The 16,713-nt window shown below is 40.9% G+C and overlaps 1 protein-coding gene across 2 annotated transcripts in view; it reads right to left on the minus strand.

Moving 5' to 3' along the window:
* The window catches only part of LOC107383731 (prohibitin-2), a 32,179-nt gene extending 20,045 nt beyond the window's left edge, over positions 1–12,134 (minus strand). Inside the window, exons 1-5 of one of the 2 annotated variants that reach the window (XM_015956519.3) lie at positions 12,038–12,134; positions 11,277–11,406; positions 10,250–10,334; positions 8,657–8,736; positions 7,249–7,433 (exon numbers count right to left, since the gene is read on the minus strand). In XM_015956519.3, the coding sequence (XP_015812005.1) occupies positions 7,249–7,433; positions 8,657–8,736; positions 10,250–10,334; positions 11,277–11,406; positions 12,038–12,058 (501 nt within the window). In that variant the 5' untranslated portion in view covers positions 12,059–12,134. Of the gene's footprint in view, positions 1–7,248; positions 7,434–8,656; positions 8,737–10,249; positions 10,335–11,276; positions 11,407–11,915; positions 11,995–12,037 lie in introns of those variants that run through there. The other variant, XM_070541519.1, reaches the window with a different exon arrangement.
* Between the last annotated feature and the right edge of the window lie 4,579 nt (positions 12,135–16,713).

Raw genomic sequence — 16,713 nt, forward strand, 5'->3', positions numbered from 1 at the left:
AGCCTCGGCCTGGCTTGGAAACTGTTCCGGGATTTTGAGCCTCTGTGTTTGTGTATTCTTTTTTGGATATTTTTTGTGCAATTGTTGGACAAAATGACTTGCCGTGGTATTAATTGCACTAATAGAGCATCCAAGGAGCCTCCACTTCATATTTTTCGGTAAGTAAAATTATATTTATGTATTTTAGGTCACTGCCAAGCCTTAGATTTTAACTTGTACTGTTAAACCATGAAATTTAAATGTAATAGGGTAAACCCCAGTGCATTTAACACAATGCTGCACTTTAGAAAATGGGTTGAAATATAACATGTTGGTGGAGCTGGGTTCCGACTATCGGCTTGTGGAGCTCTCAGGAGACCGACATTTTCCACCCGGTTCTCCCCAGCGGCAGCTCTGCGCATCTCAGATCGCAGCGGCGCTTGTCTGCTGTGCGGCTGCCGGCTTGTGGAGCTCTCGGGAGACCTCTGTGTTCCACCCGGTTTTACCCTGCGGTCAGCCCGGCGTATCTGACTCAGAAGCTCTGGTGTTGTGCACAGTTAACTCCGGTTGTAGCTAGGTTGCTACCTCCGTTAGCTTTGCTCCCACCTCTGCATTAGCTTTGGGTTAGCTTCAGTTTAGCTTGTAGCTAGTTCGACCGGGTGTCGTCAGTTGATCCCAGCCTTATAGCCCCACCCTCAGCTCCTCCTCTCTTCCCTTTTGCGGAATTGTCTGGGCTTGATGGAACCTGTGACACGGTCAAAATGGCGGTGGTGGCCACCTCCCATTTATCTTCAAAAATGTGTTATTGGAGCCTATGGAAACCCATTGTCCAATATTTATATGTCGATGGTCATGCCCCGCCCCCCCTCCCTGATCCTACCGAGTCCGCTGACACGGACGGCGCAACGAAACTAGAGCCCTCCATCAGCTGATACTGGTGAGAAACAGCAGCGGAATGTGTGCAACCACCCACCCCCGCTCTCACAGAGGAGCGCTGCAGGAATTTGCCAGGCTTAACTCATTTTCTGGGGGAAACCTATGGAGCTAGGTTTGAGACAATATTCAGCGTAACTTGTACCAAGTTTTGTAACTCCGAACATGTTTCATCACATGTAACTTTGGATTCGTAACTTGTAACTTTAGTTTTCTAACTTGTAATTCTCAATTTGTACTTGTATTTCTTGTTTTGTAACAGGAAATTTTCATTTTGTACATGTATTTTTTATTTTGTAAAATCAAACTTTTATTTTGAACATTTACTACTCATTCAGTAACATCAAACATTCATTCAGAAACATGAAACTTTCGTTTTGTAACTAGCAGACTTCCAAATTGAAAAAATCAAGGTACAAGTTTGAAATCAAAACTCTCAAAACACGCATTTCATTCTACAGGTACAAACCTCAAATCTACAGTGTTACGGATCTTTTTGTCTCGATTCTAGCGTCAGTGGGAGGAACTTGGGTGGAACCAATGAGAGCACGAGTCTTAGCTACCAATCACGTTTCTCAAATTCCTGTCCAATCATTGGGAGAGGAGGGCAGGGTTTTGTCAGAGCTGTAGAGAGAGTTACGTCACGGAATGCGGGAGTCACGTGGTTCATGTAGCTTCGAATAGTTCCAAACAGCCCCCGCTGCTGCATTGACTACTGTTCATTTTCGGTGTTTCGGAAGGATTCTCTCTGGTAAGTTGATGAAATGTCATCATTTTGTTGCATTGTGAAGCGTTAGCTAACCGCTTCGTACCAAAATAAGCCAACGATGGTATTTTATGTTGCCAGTTTTAGCTAGATAACCTTTAATGAGCTAACTGTGTGCAGCTTGTTGGTTGTGAGTAGGACGAGCTGTAGACGGGTTTATTTCAGCTTGTTTGATTCTACGTTTTAAAAATATTCCCCACAGTTTGAAATAGTTTATAAACTTTTTACATTATTAGTTTTATTTGGGATTTTTTGTACAATACGTTGCTGGTTGCTGTATCAACACGAACATGCACCATAAATGGAAGCACAAATGGAGAGACCAATAATAAAGAAAATGTGATTGTGAAGACAAGTAATTATTTAATATTTTTCAGTTAATAACACTGACTACAACACACTGCTGAAGCATGAGACAAACAGGATTACGAACGTAAGAAGATATGTTGTTCTGTTTTGTGGACTTGAGTTACTAAAACAAAAATCTTATGTAACCATTAAAGGTTAAACTGTGTTGTGTGTCCATCTTCATGTTTTCATAGTGGCTGAGCGGAGAGCTGACCAGGTGACCAGGTGGCAAAACCCAGTTGGGGCTGTGATGGAGTGATGCACACCTGGAGTGATTGCCATCTCATCCACAGTAAGCACACACTCTTTCCATCTAGATTTTTAACCTTCAAACTGAGCATGTCACACACCTCTCCTAACACACCTGGTTCCAGTTAATGGGCTGCATTTGTCTGTGCAGGGTTCTAACATCAGGCAGAGGGATACTCATGTCCTGAAGAAACCTGTAGCCTGTTGAACCCACTGAAAAACAGAGCTGTACGGCCTTTTTGATTGTCTGTTTACTCCATTTAATGCCTCTTGTGTTTTTCATGCCTTTTTGACTTTCTATTTCCTCCCTTAGGTTTTCCAGCTGGGTTCCCTGGTTGCATAGCCTGTTCCTTTCTCCTCCTGGCCCTGACGCCGGCTCCTCATGGCTTCCTGGGATGTCCCTCTCTCCTGATACCATCTCATGTCCCCCCTCACTTTCTCTCATCTCATTTGCCTCACTGCTGCTGCTGCTTTCCTCATTCTCTGAAATTATAATGGCACTGTTAGAATAAAGAATAATTTTAAAATAAAATAAATAAAATTTCTTAATATTTCAAAAGATTTGTACCACCGTTTACTTGAGTACAACATGTGTGGTCACTGGTCAGTGAATCAACATACAGCGGTTCTGCTGTACTTCTCACTGCGGGGTCCTTCCTCCTCCTTGGTTCAGGGTGATGAACAAACACAGCATCAGCCCTGAGTCTCACCTTGCCTTGCATAGTCTTAGTAAACTGTCCCTCCCCACAATGTGCCTGTAGAGTGGTGTATTAGTTTATTTCCTGCCACATTTAACAGTTTAATTGCAGCCTTGTGCAGCTGAGAGCAAAACATGTAGAGCCTTGATAGAAAACATTTGAGAGTGCACGTTAAACTCACTGCACACAGCTTTTTCTTATTGTGATCTCTGGTCATGGTGAGGTTGCTCCTGCTGACTTGAGCCAACCATTTTCTTCTTCTCTCTGCAACTTTGGGGAAGCCATAATTCTGATTCCTCCCTCAGACCGTTTGCTACATCCATATGCAGCACAGCCAACCATGTAAGATAATCAACCTATAAAGGGATTAGTAAAATACAGTTTTTGTACATATAGAAATATTGAACTAAACTTAAAATATAGAGATGTAAAATTACATTTTAAAATTTTATCCAACCCTAAAATTTGTAATTTCAAATTTTAACCCACTGACACATTTTATTTTAATAATAATCAAAATAAAGTTATTCAAAAGAGTTTCATTAGGTCTTGAGAACATTGCTCATAATTAATGATTCAGCTTATTTGTGCATATGTAATGACTAAACATAATGTTGGTAAAATGCTTTATTAAAAATGCTATTATGCATGTTGTCCAAGTTTGGTGTTCATTTTTTCACAGTTAACACTTTTTTATCTACTGTGATGAACCATACAGTTTTATTGAAAATTTCTTTTTAATTAGTTGCTATAGAAGCCAGATAAACTGGGTTATAGATGCATGTACTGTCTTCACATAAAAATATAAAGTAATGACTGTAAAATGTATTCTACTGAACATAATAGATCATCATTCAAAGCATAAACAGCTACATATTTTCTTCAAGGTAAGCTGGAGCAGAATTCTAGCTTTCAATAAACACTTTAAAATGGATGTTACAACTCGAGTTTAGGGCTTCTTGTAGGACTTAAAATTATTAAATATGTTTATATTAGAGCAGTGTGTTGCATTACTACATCAAATTTATTGCTATAGTATATTATAGTAATGTATGTGGTCTAAATGTGTTCTACAGTGTGTTAGGACTGTCGTGTTCCTGTAATGGAGAACAGTCACAGGTGTTTGTCTTCCTACAAATGCTCGGAAAAATATAAATTGGGTACTTTGTGAAGGAGTTAGGACATAACATAATATAATATATAATATAATTCAATAATTACCACAAATCGCCAGGGGAAATGTGATTATATTAAATTTTTGTGATTTGTCCCACCATACGCCGTTCAAACTGACTTACGGCGCTGTGATGTTTGGAACTGAGAGCTCCATGAACCACGTGACCGCGAGTCGGTGAGTTCAAAGAGTGTCGTAACTCTCTACAGCTCTGACAGAACCCTGTCCTCCTCTCCCAATGATTGGACAGGAGTTCGAGAAACGTGATTGGTAGCTAAGACTCGTGCTCTCATTGGTTCCACCCAAGTTCCTCCCACTGACGCTAGAATTGAGACAAAATGACTTGTAACACTGTAGATTTGAGGTTTGTACCTGTAGAATGAAATGTGTGTTTTGAGAGTTTTGATTTCAAACTTGTACCTTGATTTGTTTCAATTTGGAAGTCTGCTAGTTACAAAAACGAAAGTTTCGTGTTTCTGAATGAATGTTTGATGTTGCAAAATGAGTAGTAAATGTACAAAATAAAAGTCTGATTTTACAAAATAAAAAATAAATGTTCAAAATACAATGTTCCTGTTAAAAAACAAGAAATACAAGTACAAACTGAGAATTACAAGTTAGAAAACTAAAGTTACAAGTTACGAATCCAAAGTTACATGTGATGAAACATGTTCGGAGTTACAAAACTTGGTACAAGTTACGCTGAATATTGTCCCAATCCTAGCTCCATATAAAACATCTAAAAGTCCTAAACTTCCAATAATATCTGAGATGTTTGTTTAATAGTTACTGATAACATCAGGAGGCAGTGGACTGGATTAGGATTAAATTACCCAGCTGATGGGTCTCCTTTACTACTCCTGTGTGGCCCTCATGTCCATGCTGTCTCTGCAGGAGCAGATAGAAAACAAGATCTCCTGGAACTAAAAATGAACCAAAGCTTCTTTAAGTTGAACTGAATATCAGTTTATCATCATGAAACAAAAGAAAAGAGCAACAAAAACTTCTATTTCTCTTCTTAGCTGTGTCCCTAAATCAATGAGACAGACCATTACGCTGCAGCCGCCGTCCCTCTCCCCACGGCCGGGTCTCCAGACATCCCAACACTCGGTCGGACTGAGCATATGGAGGCGTTACCTGTTTACGGCTGTAACTCACGTCTTACAACTTCTCCATTTATCCCCAGAACAGTGCGGCTTTCTTTATCACAACAGCCGCTGACCGGAACCGGAAACAACCCTTACCAAACACTAAACTGCCCTTCAAAATAAAACACATACTACTCTCGTAAAACCGTTGCAATAAAAATAACATTAATAATAATATTAATGTTAACAATAATTGTGAGATTGTTGCTTTTGCTTTCCTGCACTTTTTAGAGTGTTTAGAGCTTTTAATGTTTTAAATCTGTTACACTGCTACTGGCAGCAGCTCGTTGTGATGCTTCCTGCTTCAGCGTGTAGGTGTAGATTCTCAGGGTGTTTCTCTATGCAAGGAACCTTGCCTTGATGTCTTGGCCCCGCCCCGGTTGCCTAGGAGATACGTCATCGGGAGCCGCCAAGACGTGTTCCAATTGGTTCCAATGTTCATGTTCTAACGAGGAGTCTGTTCTCCGTTCGTTAGCCGTTTAGCTAGCTGAGCAAGGATACATGGGAGGCGTCTTGTAGCCTAGCCTTGGTCAAAAATTACCCACAATGCACAGCTGTATTTTCAAAAAGACGGCGGCTACTTCGGGGACAATTTTCAAGTTTATAATTAAGTCAACTAATTAAATATGGGTTTTTTTTAGATCCAAAGAAGTTATCTATGACTGGTTAGTAGCTTAGTAGTTGCAGCTTAGGTGGCTAGCGGGTAGTAACTCACTTACATATTTAACTTAACATATACACAATTTAAAGTGCAAAAGGCTCATTATATATTTATATTGAAACTAATACGAATAAGAAACAAGGGTATTCCCCGTGTCACGTGACCGCTGTGGTCACGTGATGCAAGTCTGTTCCATTTAACCGTTTTCTTTGACCAAGGAAAGACAGTGGCCTCGCAAAGCAAGGCCTCTTTACATTGAGAAACACCCTCAGTCATCCTGGACACGATCATCTTCAGATGAAAACATCTGGACTTTTCTGGTTTTACCTCTCAGAGACATTTACAGCTTTAAACCCTGGGTTGTGAGCAGGAGGCTTAGAAGTTGTGGTCGGAAACAAACACACTGATGGTGCAGCAAGTAATTTTTTTTCGTCTTTAAAAAATAAAAAAAAATTGTCTAAATTAATAAAGGCCTTTTAAGGTAATGTTGTTCCTTTATTCCCAGATCATGTAGCCTGTAGTACCCATTATAACTTCATATAAAATTTATGGCCAATCCATGTGATCGGTATCAGCTCTTAAAAATCGGTATCGGGAGCAGAAAACCTGATCGGGGCATCCCTAATTTTCAAAAATCAAAAAACTAATTATATAGCACTTAATCATACAATGAATGTAATTCAAAGTGCTTAACAAATTAAAAATGCCCCGCATACCCACAATCCCTCCTATCCCCAGAATTTAAAAACAATCTGAGAATAAAAACCTCTTCACAACACTCATCCTCCGACACACACACACACACACACACACACACACACACACACACACACACACACACACACACACACACACACACACACACACACACACACACACACACACACACACACACACACACACACACACACACACACACACACACACACACACACACACACAAGATTGTTGAGATGGAAGGTGAGATTAGAAAAGTTGTTTTACAAAAAGTTATTTGAAAGCATAAACCATAATGAAAAGGAAGGTTTCGGAAATCTCGAGGGATTTTAGAATCGAGAGAACAGCAAGGCGCAGCGAGGAAGCCGTGCCGCTGCCAAGACTCTCCTGGTGTGAAAAGGACCGCTTTGAAATTCTCGAGTGAGCCACTCCGCTGCTGTTCCGTTCTGCTGATGCTTGCAGTGTGAAACCGGGGTTATGATCCAAAGTCGCAGTATTGATTTTAACGAGCCACAGCTGCACATATAATCCCTCACAAAATTATTCTTGTACACCAGACGTGACCCGCCGCGTACCTGAGCTCTCTGTGTGATGAGCTGTGAGGCGTTGAACTTGGCCACCACACTCTTCAGCACCTCGTTGACGATAGAGGGAAGGACACGCTCATCGTAGTCCATCCCCAGATGCTGGTAGAGGATGGGAAGGTTGGACGCCAGCGGCCGGGACAGAACCCGCAACGTCACGTTGACCATCTGTAGGTCTGAGGACAGAGACGGAACCGTCAAACGGACTTTAAACCTGTCTGATGGAGAACAACGATAACAGTAGGGCTGCAACTAACGACTATGTTAGTAGTCGACTAGTCACCGACTATTGAAACTATTAGTCGACTAATCGGATAATTATTAAATTTTTCTTAAATTTAGCATGAGATTGCTTTAATTGTGTGAAAAATGATAAACACAAGAAAGATGGGTACTTCAATGGAAAATGCATATTTTATTGAACTTTGCTGCTGATAAGCCAGTTCATACTAAGAGTAAATAAAAATGCCCTGTCTAACACCAATTAGGCAGTAATTACTTTAGTCAGGCAGTCAGGCATAACATTAAATCTCCTTTTTGAAAAGCAAAAATACATTTAAAAAATTGCACAATCTACATCCAAAACAAAACGTACAGGCTTTTGTTATTTAAAGGTGAGTCAGTCTGTTTCATTCAACTGTCCGACGTGCTTTTTCTTTAAGTGTTCATGCATCTTCGAGGTGCTGCAGTATTACGCGACGACTGCTTTGCAAATAATGCAGGTCATCTTTTTATTCGCCGAATCTGGGCTAGAATGCTCCTAAACTTTAGATGTTTTGGTACGCGTAGCTGATGTGTTGGGCGCCACCATTTCTGTTAGTTAGTTGGCGCTCAGTAGAGAAGCTATTGCGCATGTACGACTCTCGGCAGAGATTGTATTGAAGTGAGATGCCTCACTCGGTTCGAAAAAAACATGCCTGGCGACAACGTCGACAATGAAATTCATTGTCAACCATTTCTATTATCAACATTTGTCGACAACGTCGGCAAATCGTTGCAGCCCTAGATGACAGGAACACCTGCTGCTGGGAAAGAGGCAAACACATCAGAACCATTACAGGACCCGGGTCGGTTCTGACCAGTTAATTCCTCAACGTTCTAATCTCTCATCGGCCGCTCTGACAATCAAAAATCAGATTATAGTTTTTATTCCAACAGCAGCAAAGCTTTCACAAATGTTCTCTCTCCCAAAACCAAAATTTCATTTAATCAAAAAAAACAAAAACATTTTATTCTAGTTTGTAAACCAGGTCAGAAACCAGAATGAGAGCGTCTCTATAGCTGAAGCTTTACTAAATAATCAATATTTAGAGCAATAATCTGTTTAACTGACCAGAACCACCCTGATAATAAAAATGATGCTACAGCAAAAGCCGTGTCTCCCACGGCGGGTCCTGACCTTTGCTCCCAGTGAGGGATGAGATCTTTCTGGGTCGGGCTCGGATGTCGTAGATGATGGGGTACTGGAACCAGGGTAGCCTGCAGACGACACCGGTCAGAACTTCTCAGATAGACGTTTAAAAATGATCAGATTTATGTTTTTTCAAAAAAATAAACAAAATTTTTATTTTTTGTTCCTAAATTATTTATCAGCTGATCAGTTGGATCATTAACACATCGAGTGCAAGTTCTGAGTTACTACACACACCTAAAGGACTATCAGGAACACCATACTAATACGGTGTTGGACCCCACTGACCGTCAGAACTGCCTTAATTCTATGTGGCGTTGATCCAACAAGGTGCTGAGAGCATCTTTAGAAATGTTGGCCCGTATTGATTGGATAGCATCTTGCAGTTGATGGAGATGTGTGGGATGCACACCCAGGGCACGAAGCTCCCGTTCCACCACATCCCAAAGAGGCTCAATCAGGTTGAGATCTGGTGACCGTGGAGCTTTATGACATGGTGCATTATCCTGCTGGAAGTAGCCATCAGAGGATGGGTACATGGTGGTCATGAAGGGATGGACATGGTCAGAAATAATGCTCAGGTAGCCCGTGGCATTTAAACCATGCCCAGTTGGCATCAAGGGGCCTAAAGTGAGCAAAGAAAACATCCCCCACACCATGACACCACCACCACCAGCCTGCACAGTGGTAACAAGGCATGATGGATCCATGTTCTCATTCTGCTTACGCCAAATTCTGACTCTACCATTTGAATGTCTCAACAGAAATCGAGACTCATCAGACCAGGCAACATTTTTCCAGTCTTCAACTGTCCACTTTTGGTGAGCTTGTGCAGACTGTAGCCTTTTTCCTATTTGTAGTGGAGATGAGTGGTACCCGGTGGGGTCTTCTGCTGCTGTAGCACATCCGCCTCAACGTTGTGCGTGTTGTGGCTTCACAAATGCTTTGCTGCATTCCTCAGTTGTAACGAGTGGTTATTTCAGTCAAAGTTGCTCTTCTATCAGCTTGAATCAGTCGGCCCATTCTCCTCGGACCTCTAGCATCAACAAGGCATTTTGGCCAACAGGACTGTTGCAGACTGGATGTTTTTCCCTTTTCACACCATTCTTTGTAAACCCTAGAAATGGTTGTGTGTGAAAATCCCAGAAACTGAGCAGATTGTGAAACACTCAGACCGGCCCGTCTGGCAACAACAACCATGCCGTGCTCAAAATAGCTTAAATCACCTTTCTTTCCCATTCTGACCTTCAGTTTTGAGTTCAGGAGATTGTCTTGACCAGGACCACACCCCTAAATGCATTGAAGCAACTGCCTTGTGATTGGTTGATTAGATAATTGCATTAAGGAGAAGTTGAACAGGTGTTCCTAATGATCCTTTAGGTGAGTGCATATCTGTCACTTTATTAACCAATCAGGTTTGACGGACTCCGCTCTTGTTTGATAACATGTAAAAAAAAAAGGTTTAAGAACACAGGTGAAGGAAAGTCACTTATTTGAAGGCATTTAACATTCAAACTGTATCTATGGTTTCTGGAACCAGACACACTAGGAGCTGCTGATGCGGTTGCCAGGATAACCCACCTGAAGTGGAGTCCCTCAGAGAGCACCGTGTTCATCTCCATGCCCCCGATCCGGTTGAAGATGACGGCTCGGTGGCCTCCCTCGACTGCACACGGAGGAAAGGGAAACAACGATTTACACAAGAACTTTGGTTCTAACTGGAGCTCTGGGTCTAAACTGGGCCTAACTGGTTCTAACTGGAGCTCTGGGACTGAACTGGACCTTCCAACTGGTTCTAACTGGACATTCTAACTGGTGCTCCGGGTCTAAACTGGGCCTAACTGGTTCTAACTGGAGCTCCGGGACTGAACTGGACCTTCCACTGGACCTTCTAACTGGTTCTAACTGGTGCTCCGGGTCTAAACTGGACCTTCTAACTGGATCTCCGTGTCTAAACTGTGCCTTCTAACTGGTTCTAACTCTCCCATTTTCCTATCAGGTGACCCCTCCAGGAAAGGCGACCATCGAGCAGGATTGATGGTTTATCCCTTGAGATCCACATAGCAGGGGTGAGGAGTGAGCACCACCTCACCCCTGCTATGTGGACCTCAAAACTCCTGTCATCTGGAAAAATTACGTTCCTCTTTCTCAAACACTTCAGTGGAATTCTGCGTATTTAGAAAGATAAACTCCAGTTACTGCTCAGTAACCAGAGTTCAACCAGGAGCTTTGGTCTTCAGTCCCTGCTGTAGTAGTTGAGAACCACCCTGCAGTCTATCTGCTCCCTAGTTGCTTTTTATATGAATCCAGGCTTTTGGACAACTTTTGATTTTGCATTTGACTCAACAGCAGCTAAAGTTAAAACAAAGAAAGAGGTTTATCTGGAGTAAAGCACCTGACTTGTTAACATGAAGAATGCAGGGAGACATGGTCAAGTAAACAACAACAAGCTGCATTGCTTAATGCTAGTTTCATCGTCCTGAAACTATCAAAAACTAAACTTTAAAGAGAGTCAAACTTTCCTGTAACAAACGTGGCGACTCATATGCACTAGTTGCTTTAATCGGTTTTCCTGTTAGGTTTGGAGGTCCAGGTGTGGGAAGATCACCTGTGTACGTGGCCTCCTTCAATCCATAAGCCAGAGCTCCAGCTCCAAGCAGCAGTTTGAGGCCTGTTCCTGCACCCCGGGGTCCCGAGGACATCCTGCCTGCGATCTGCCGCAGCTGCTGCAGAAAACCCTGAAAATAAAGATGGAGGTTCAGATTCTGACCCAAACAGGCTGCATGGGTGGAGAAGGTTTAAATATAAGACAGAAGTTAACCTGAAAAAACACCCCTGACCTTTGACCTGACTAGGTAAGCTCAAGTCTGTTTACTGGAACATCTTTGTTACACCCGTGAGAACAGGACTAATTCACTTTTCTTATTAGGAACTCAAAATTAGGCGATTTCTTAAAAATGTCTAAGGTACAGCTGACTTACAGGCGTTGCGTCCCGATTATTTAATGATTATCATAATTTATTTTCATGCTGAATTAATGAAGGACTTACGGAACCTCTGAAAAAGTATAAATGAAATAAACAAACCCGCGTGACCCGCTGGAAACACGCGTAAGTGTCTAAATTTACAGCATTTCAGGGCGAAATTTTGACTCCGAATAACACAAGTACAAAAACGGCTCTTTTAGCATATTAGCTTCATTTACACCCGCCGTGCAGCTTCACTATCACCTTCCATCAGGACTCACGTGTCAACGTTACACGCTGCTACCGCTAAGCAGATGGCAAACGGCGGAACCGACGGACCGGTTCTACCGAGCCGACCGTTAAGACGTCACAAACGTCTATTTTAAACAGAAAGCTGACTTACACCGGGCTCTTGGTTCGCCATGCTGTTCTATCCGCAAGTTAGAAAAGCAAATGGGAAGAGCTAGACCAAGGTCACGCTGATGACGTATTTCCGATTGCGCGTGGTACCATGGGAAATGTAGGATTCCTATGTTTTGGCCGTAAAACCCAGTGAACATCAATATTCTGCCGTTTAACAAGAGTTTTACATAAACAAACACAATAATTACAATAAAGGGTTTTACTGATCTTCTGTTCAGGCAGAATGCTTTTTCTTTTTGTTGTTTTACTGAGTCTCTTCTACTTTATTCAATTATAAAGAAATGAGCTGATGCTGATGGTGGCATTACTTCCTACTCTGTTTATCAGCGAGCAGCAGAGGACGTTGTCACCCTCTGCTGCCCGCTCTCATTCGTTTCATTTCATTTACTCATAAAGACCAATGCAGACGCCCAAGGTGCTGAACACAACCAGAGGCGGTTTTACCATTAGGCATAGGTAGGCCCTTGTGTTGGGGGGCCCCCTAGCCCTGACCGCTGGCACCCCTCTGTTAATGCCACAATACTCTTATTACCAACCTGTGGCCGCAGACGGGATTGGACATGCTTCTCATTACCATAAGCCCTGAACCGTTCAATATATCATTAAAATTCCAAAAGTGATGAAAAGATTAAAAATGGGGCTTTTCGTGCATATACAATACATTACGGTAGCCACCGGGATTCCCTGTCTTGAGCGCAACGAATCACAACAAAGATTCAGAGACGTTCTGAGTTTGTCATCCAAAATGCTCCGTTTTACAACTTTTGAATGGCTGATCAGATCCAAAAAATTCCAACGGTTCATAAAAGTACATAAAAGCAGCTTTTCAACGATCTATAGTATGAAGCAATCAGAGTTATGGAAAATATCGCTACGGGGGGAAATCCTTCTGTACAGCCGGATTGAAACGGAGCGTATTATTACTATTTCTGTATAAACATATTCTTTCAATTGTGTGGAGCTGCTGGAGCTGACAGCGGGATGCTCCCCGCCCGCTGGGAGGGCCGCCGTTATTGAGCTCGGGGGTAGCTCAACAGGCACATGGGGGCGTGTTTGGAGAGGGTCTTACTCCAGCGCCGCGGTGACAGCGGATATCGGAACGGGGAAGCTAATTAGCATAAAAGCCAGCATGAAATTGTGGAAATGCCTCAAAGAAAATCAACACGATCTATTAAGTGTCCCAGAAGGCTTATATCTGAAGACAGTGACCATGAAGAAGGACAGATCTCCAGTGAACATATGAACGTTTGTTCAGTCTTTATATTTTATTTTTTTATTTGAACAACCCTCAACTATTTGCTAATTGTAAGATTCAGCTTCATTACAGCATTATTTATCTTTTTACAATAAATAATTATTTTTGCTAAAACAAAAGTTTTTGGTATAGCAGTGCACGGTGTGCCAGAGAAGCACCCCATGGCAGTGTGAGGTGTGAAGGACTCTGCCTGCAGCTGGAGAGAAACTGCTTCAAGGCCTACCACATCAAATAAAAACATCTGAAAGTTTACAAATAAATTGTCTTAAAAACTGCAAAAAAAAAAAAAAAAGATACCAAGGTTCAAATTAAGAATAGATGCAGTTCAAAGTTTAAATTGTTTGCCCAGTAATTTTGAAGTTCCTGTTCAGTAATAACTGTAAAAAAAAATCAAATCCGTTTTTTGCTTTTTTTCACTTTTAAATTGATTTTTTAAAGGCTGTAATAGAAATAAATTATAAATACAAACCATACACTAAAAGCTGAGGTTGTTCTAAAAAAAGGAGAGCATTACACACACTTTGAACTTTTTTATTACAATTTTACAGCCATAAGATTAATAAAATACCAGGCGGCCCTGTTATAATTATGGTCATAAGAGGGTTATTAAGACGGCGATGCACAAACAGGAAGTGATTGGTAGTGATTCCACTCCAATCCAGTTGGTGGCGGTAATGCACCAAATGGTTGTTTGCCACGTGCCATAAGACCACAAATAAGAATAAGAAGAGAGGCGGGAGCATTCGTAACAAACTCAAAGCGATAGTCAAAACATTGAGCATTAAACTGAGTTATCCTAGTGGCTCCAATAAGAGAAAGAAGCAGCTTGCTTCATAAAAGCTTTTATCTTCACTTCTGAAAGTGACGTCGTTTTTTGATGTAAACATCAAAAGGAAGCAGAAAGGAAAGACAATGGAAAATGTTTCAAGGGAGGAAAACATGGACCAAAATGGAAAAAAAAACTAAGGCAAAAGCACAGGAGCACTGACAGAAAAAAGAAAGCAGAGCAAATATTGAAAGCACTCATAGGGTGGGAAATACAGGAAAAAAGAGGAGGACTAATAAAACGGGAAAATAACTCATGTCAGAAGAGGAGTTTTGCAAATCCAGTTAAAGGTAAGATTGTCTAAAATTTAGTGTAAGGGGCCCCATGTCTGTGTTCGCCTTGGGCCCCCAAATTGCTAAATCCGCCCCTGAACACAACACAATCAGGGAAGCCGTAAAGCGGTGAAAGATTAGGAAGATTCTTAGGGCCCACCGCTGTCAGGGGCCCCAAAAAGTTTCAAAGTTGAATAAAAAAAACTGAGTTTAAAAATCACAAGTACTTTACTTTGCAGTATTTTTTCTCATTTAAGACATTAAACAAACAAGCTTTTAGTCTTCATGAAATGTAAATTTATTCAGACGTCCCTACTTTATTTTGACTAATTAATTTGACCCCCCCCCCCCCCCACACACACACACACACACACACCTCCAACGGCATAAAATGGTACAGTCCACGTGGCCGAGGGGCACAAAGCAGGCGAAGCCAGCTCACGCCGCAGTCAGACAGCGGAGTGCGCCAAGGCTGCAGTAAAAATATGTCTGCAAAAACAGTCACAGAAAAGGAAAGAAAGAAAGGAGAAAGAGGACAGGCAAAAGAGAGGGCGTCAGTATGTCACACAGTTTTTCTCAAAGAAAGGTGGGTTTAGTTAGTGAGTGGTTAAATTCAACCTGTTAGCTAGCTCTGATATCCACAGTGAGAGGAACTATGTTTCATCTAATTATGGTAAATGGGTTGTCGTCCTTGCCCCTACCAGAATCAGCAGCTGGTGATATGTCAGCAGGTGTCCCCTCACAACCCAATGAACCTCAAGAAGGTGAGCAATGTAGCATGTTAGCTAGCTGCCTCATTTAAGGGGGTCTGTGGGAATAACTTAAGGCTCTCTTCTCTATCAGTACTATTACAAAGGAATATAAAAAGGCTATTTTTGGTGATAAACAAATTGTTTTTCCACATAATGATAATTATATATATCAATCAGTAAAAAGGTATAGTTTGCTTTGAATGCTGGGCAGGTTGAAGCATTGTTATTTAGTCTGTTAATGTAACATAAATTACTGTGAGATTCTTACTGTGAAGCACCTTTTTGAAGGCACCATACAAGAAAAAAAACCTCTTCATATACTAAACACCTTGAAATGAAATGTTTTGAAACTGACTGAATGATTGGAGGTTTTAAAAGATGTAATTTGTTTAGGTAGCTTTTAGAACACAAACCAAAAATCAATACTTTCCAAATAATTCATCAGAGAGCAAAACTGAAACAAAAGCTGTTGATAATTGTAATAAATAAACTTAATATAACATTGAACACAATAAAATATGAAATCTAGTATCGATGATGGAGAACTACAGCTAATATCCTGCAGGAGTCTGTGTTGCATTTTCCCTGTTGTGCATTAATTTTAAAGATTGTTGTAACTTGGATAAAGATTTTGTCACAAATGATAGCCTATATTGTAACACATATATTAATTTCATCATGTACAGAGCCTGGACCCTCCCAATGTCAGGTTTGGTCAGGACGAAGTATATACGTATTCATGCAAAGTTGTCCAACTTAAAAATTTTATGTAACCCGAACTGACTCCGGTTTGAACTGTGTGCTTATTCATTTTGTGTCTATGATGACGCCATGGAGACTTAATAAAGAAGTCACCTTGTGAGAAGTGAATCTTTAATTTTTGTCAGTCATACAGAAATACTTGATTTCAAGAGGAAAGACAGCTGAAAATGTAGTTATGTAAAGCTTTGACACAACATGAAAATTTAATTAGATGTCCAAATTTGAATTTTATCATCAAATAAAAATTTTGAATAAATAAACAAATTTTAAGGGAGTAAAAGGGAAAAGGAGATTAACACCTTTCAGCATGTGCATTTCCTGCTTTTTCCAGCAGTGATGTTGCTAACTCTGTTGAAGGAAATTCACTGTTTAATGAGAGACAGCTGGTGAAAATGATATGTAATGTAAATAAGTAAGAATGCATGTAGACCTACATAATTAAGCAAAACTGAAACACTAATATAAAGTATATATATTATATTTTTTTCTCCCTTTGAATCTGGGAGGGTGGAACGCCAGCTCCAGCTATGGACGAGCCCCAGGGGGCCCAACTTGATACTTTTTCATGGGGCCCAAAATCTCTGGCAGCCCCCCTGAACACAATAAAAACATAAAACCATCAGAATAAAATATAACAATCGTAAAACCAACATAAAATCAATTAAAAGAGGAGAGTAAAAGCAAAAAATAAAATCCTGAAAAAGATTACAGTTTTTTTCAATTGCTAAAACACGTTTTTCAAAACTGTACGTTTCCTTCAAAACTGCACACACAAAACCCCAAACATAA

This window comes from Nothobranchius furzeri, chromosome 11 (genome assembly GCF_043380555.1).
Source record: "Nothobranchius furzeri strain GRZ-AD chromosome 11, NfurGRZ-RIMD1, whole genome shotgun sequence".
In the NCBI taxonomy this organism is placed as follows: domain Eukaryota; kingdom Metazoa; phylum Chordata; class Actinopteri; order Cyprinodontiformes; family Nothobranchiidae; genus Nothobranchius; species Nothobranchius furzeri.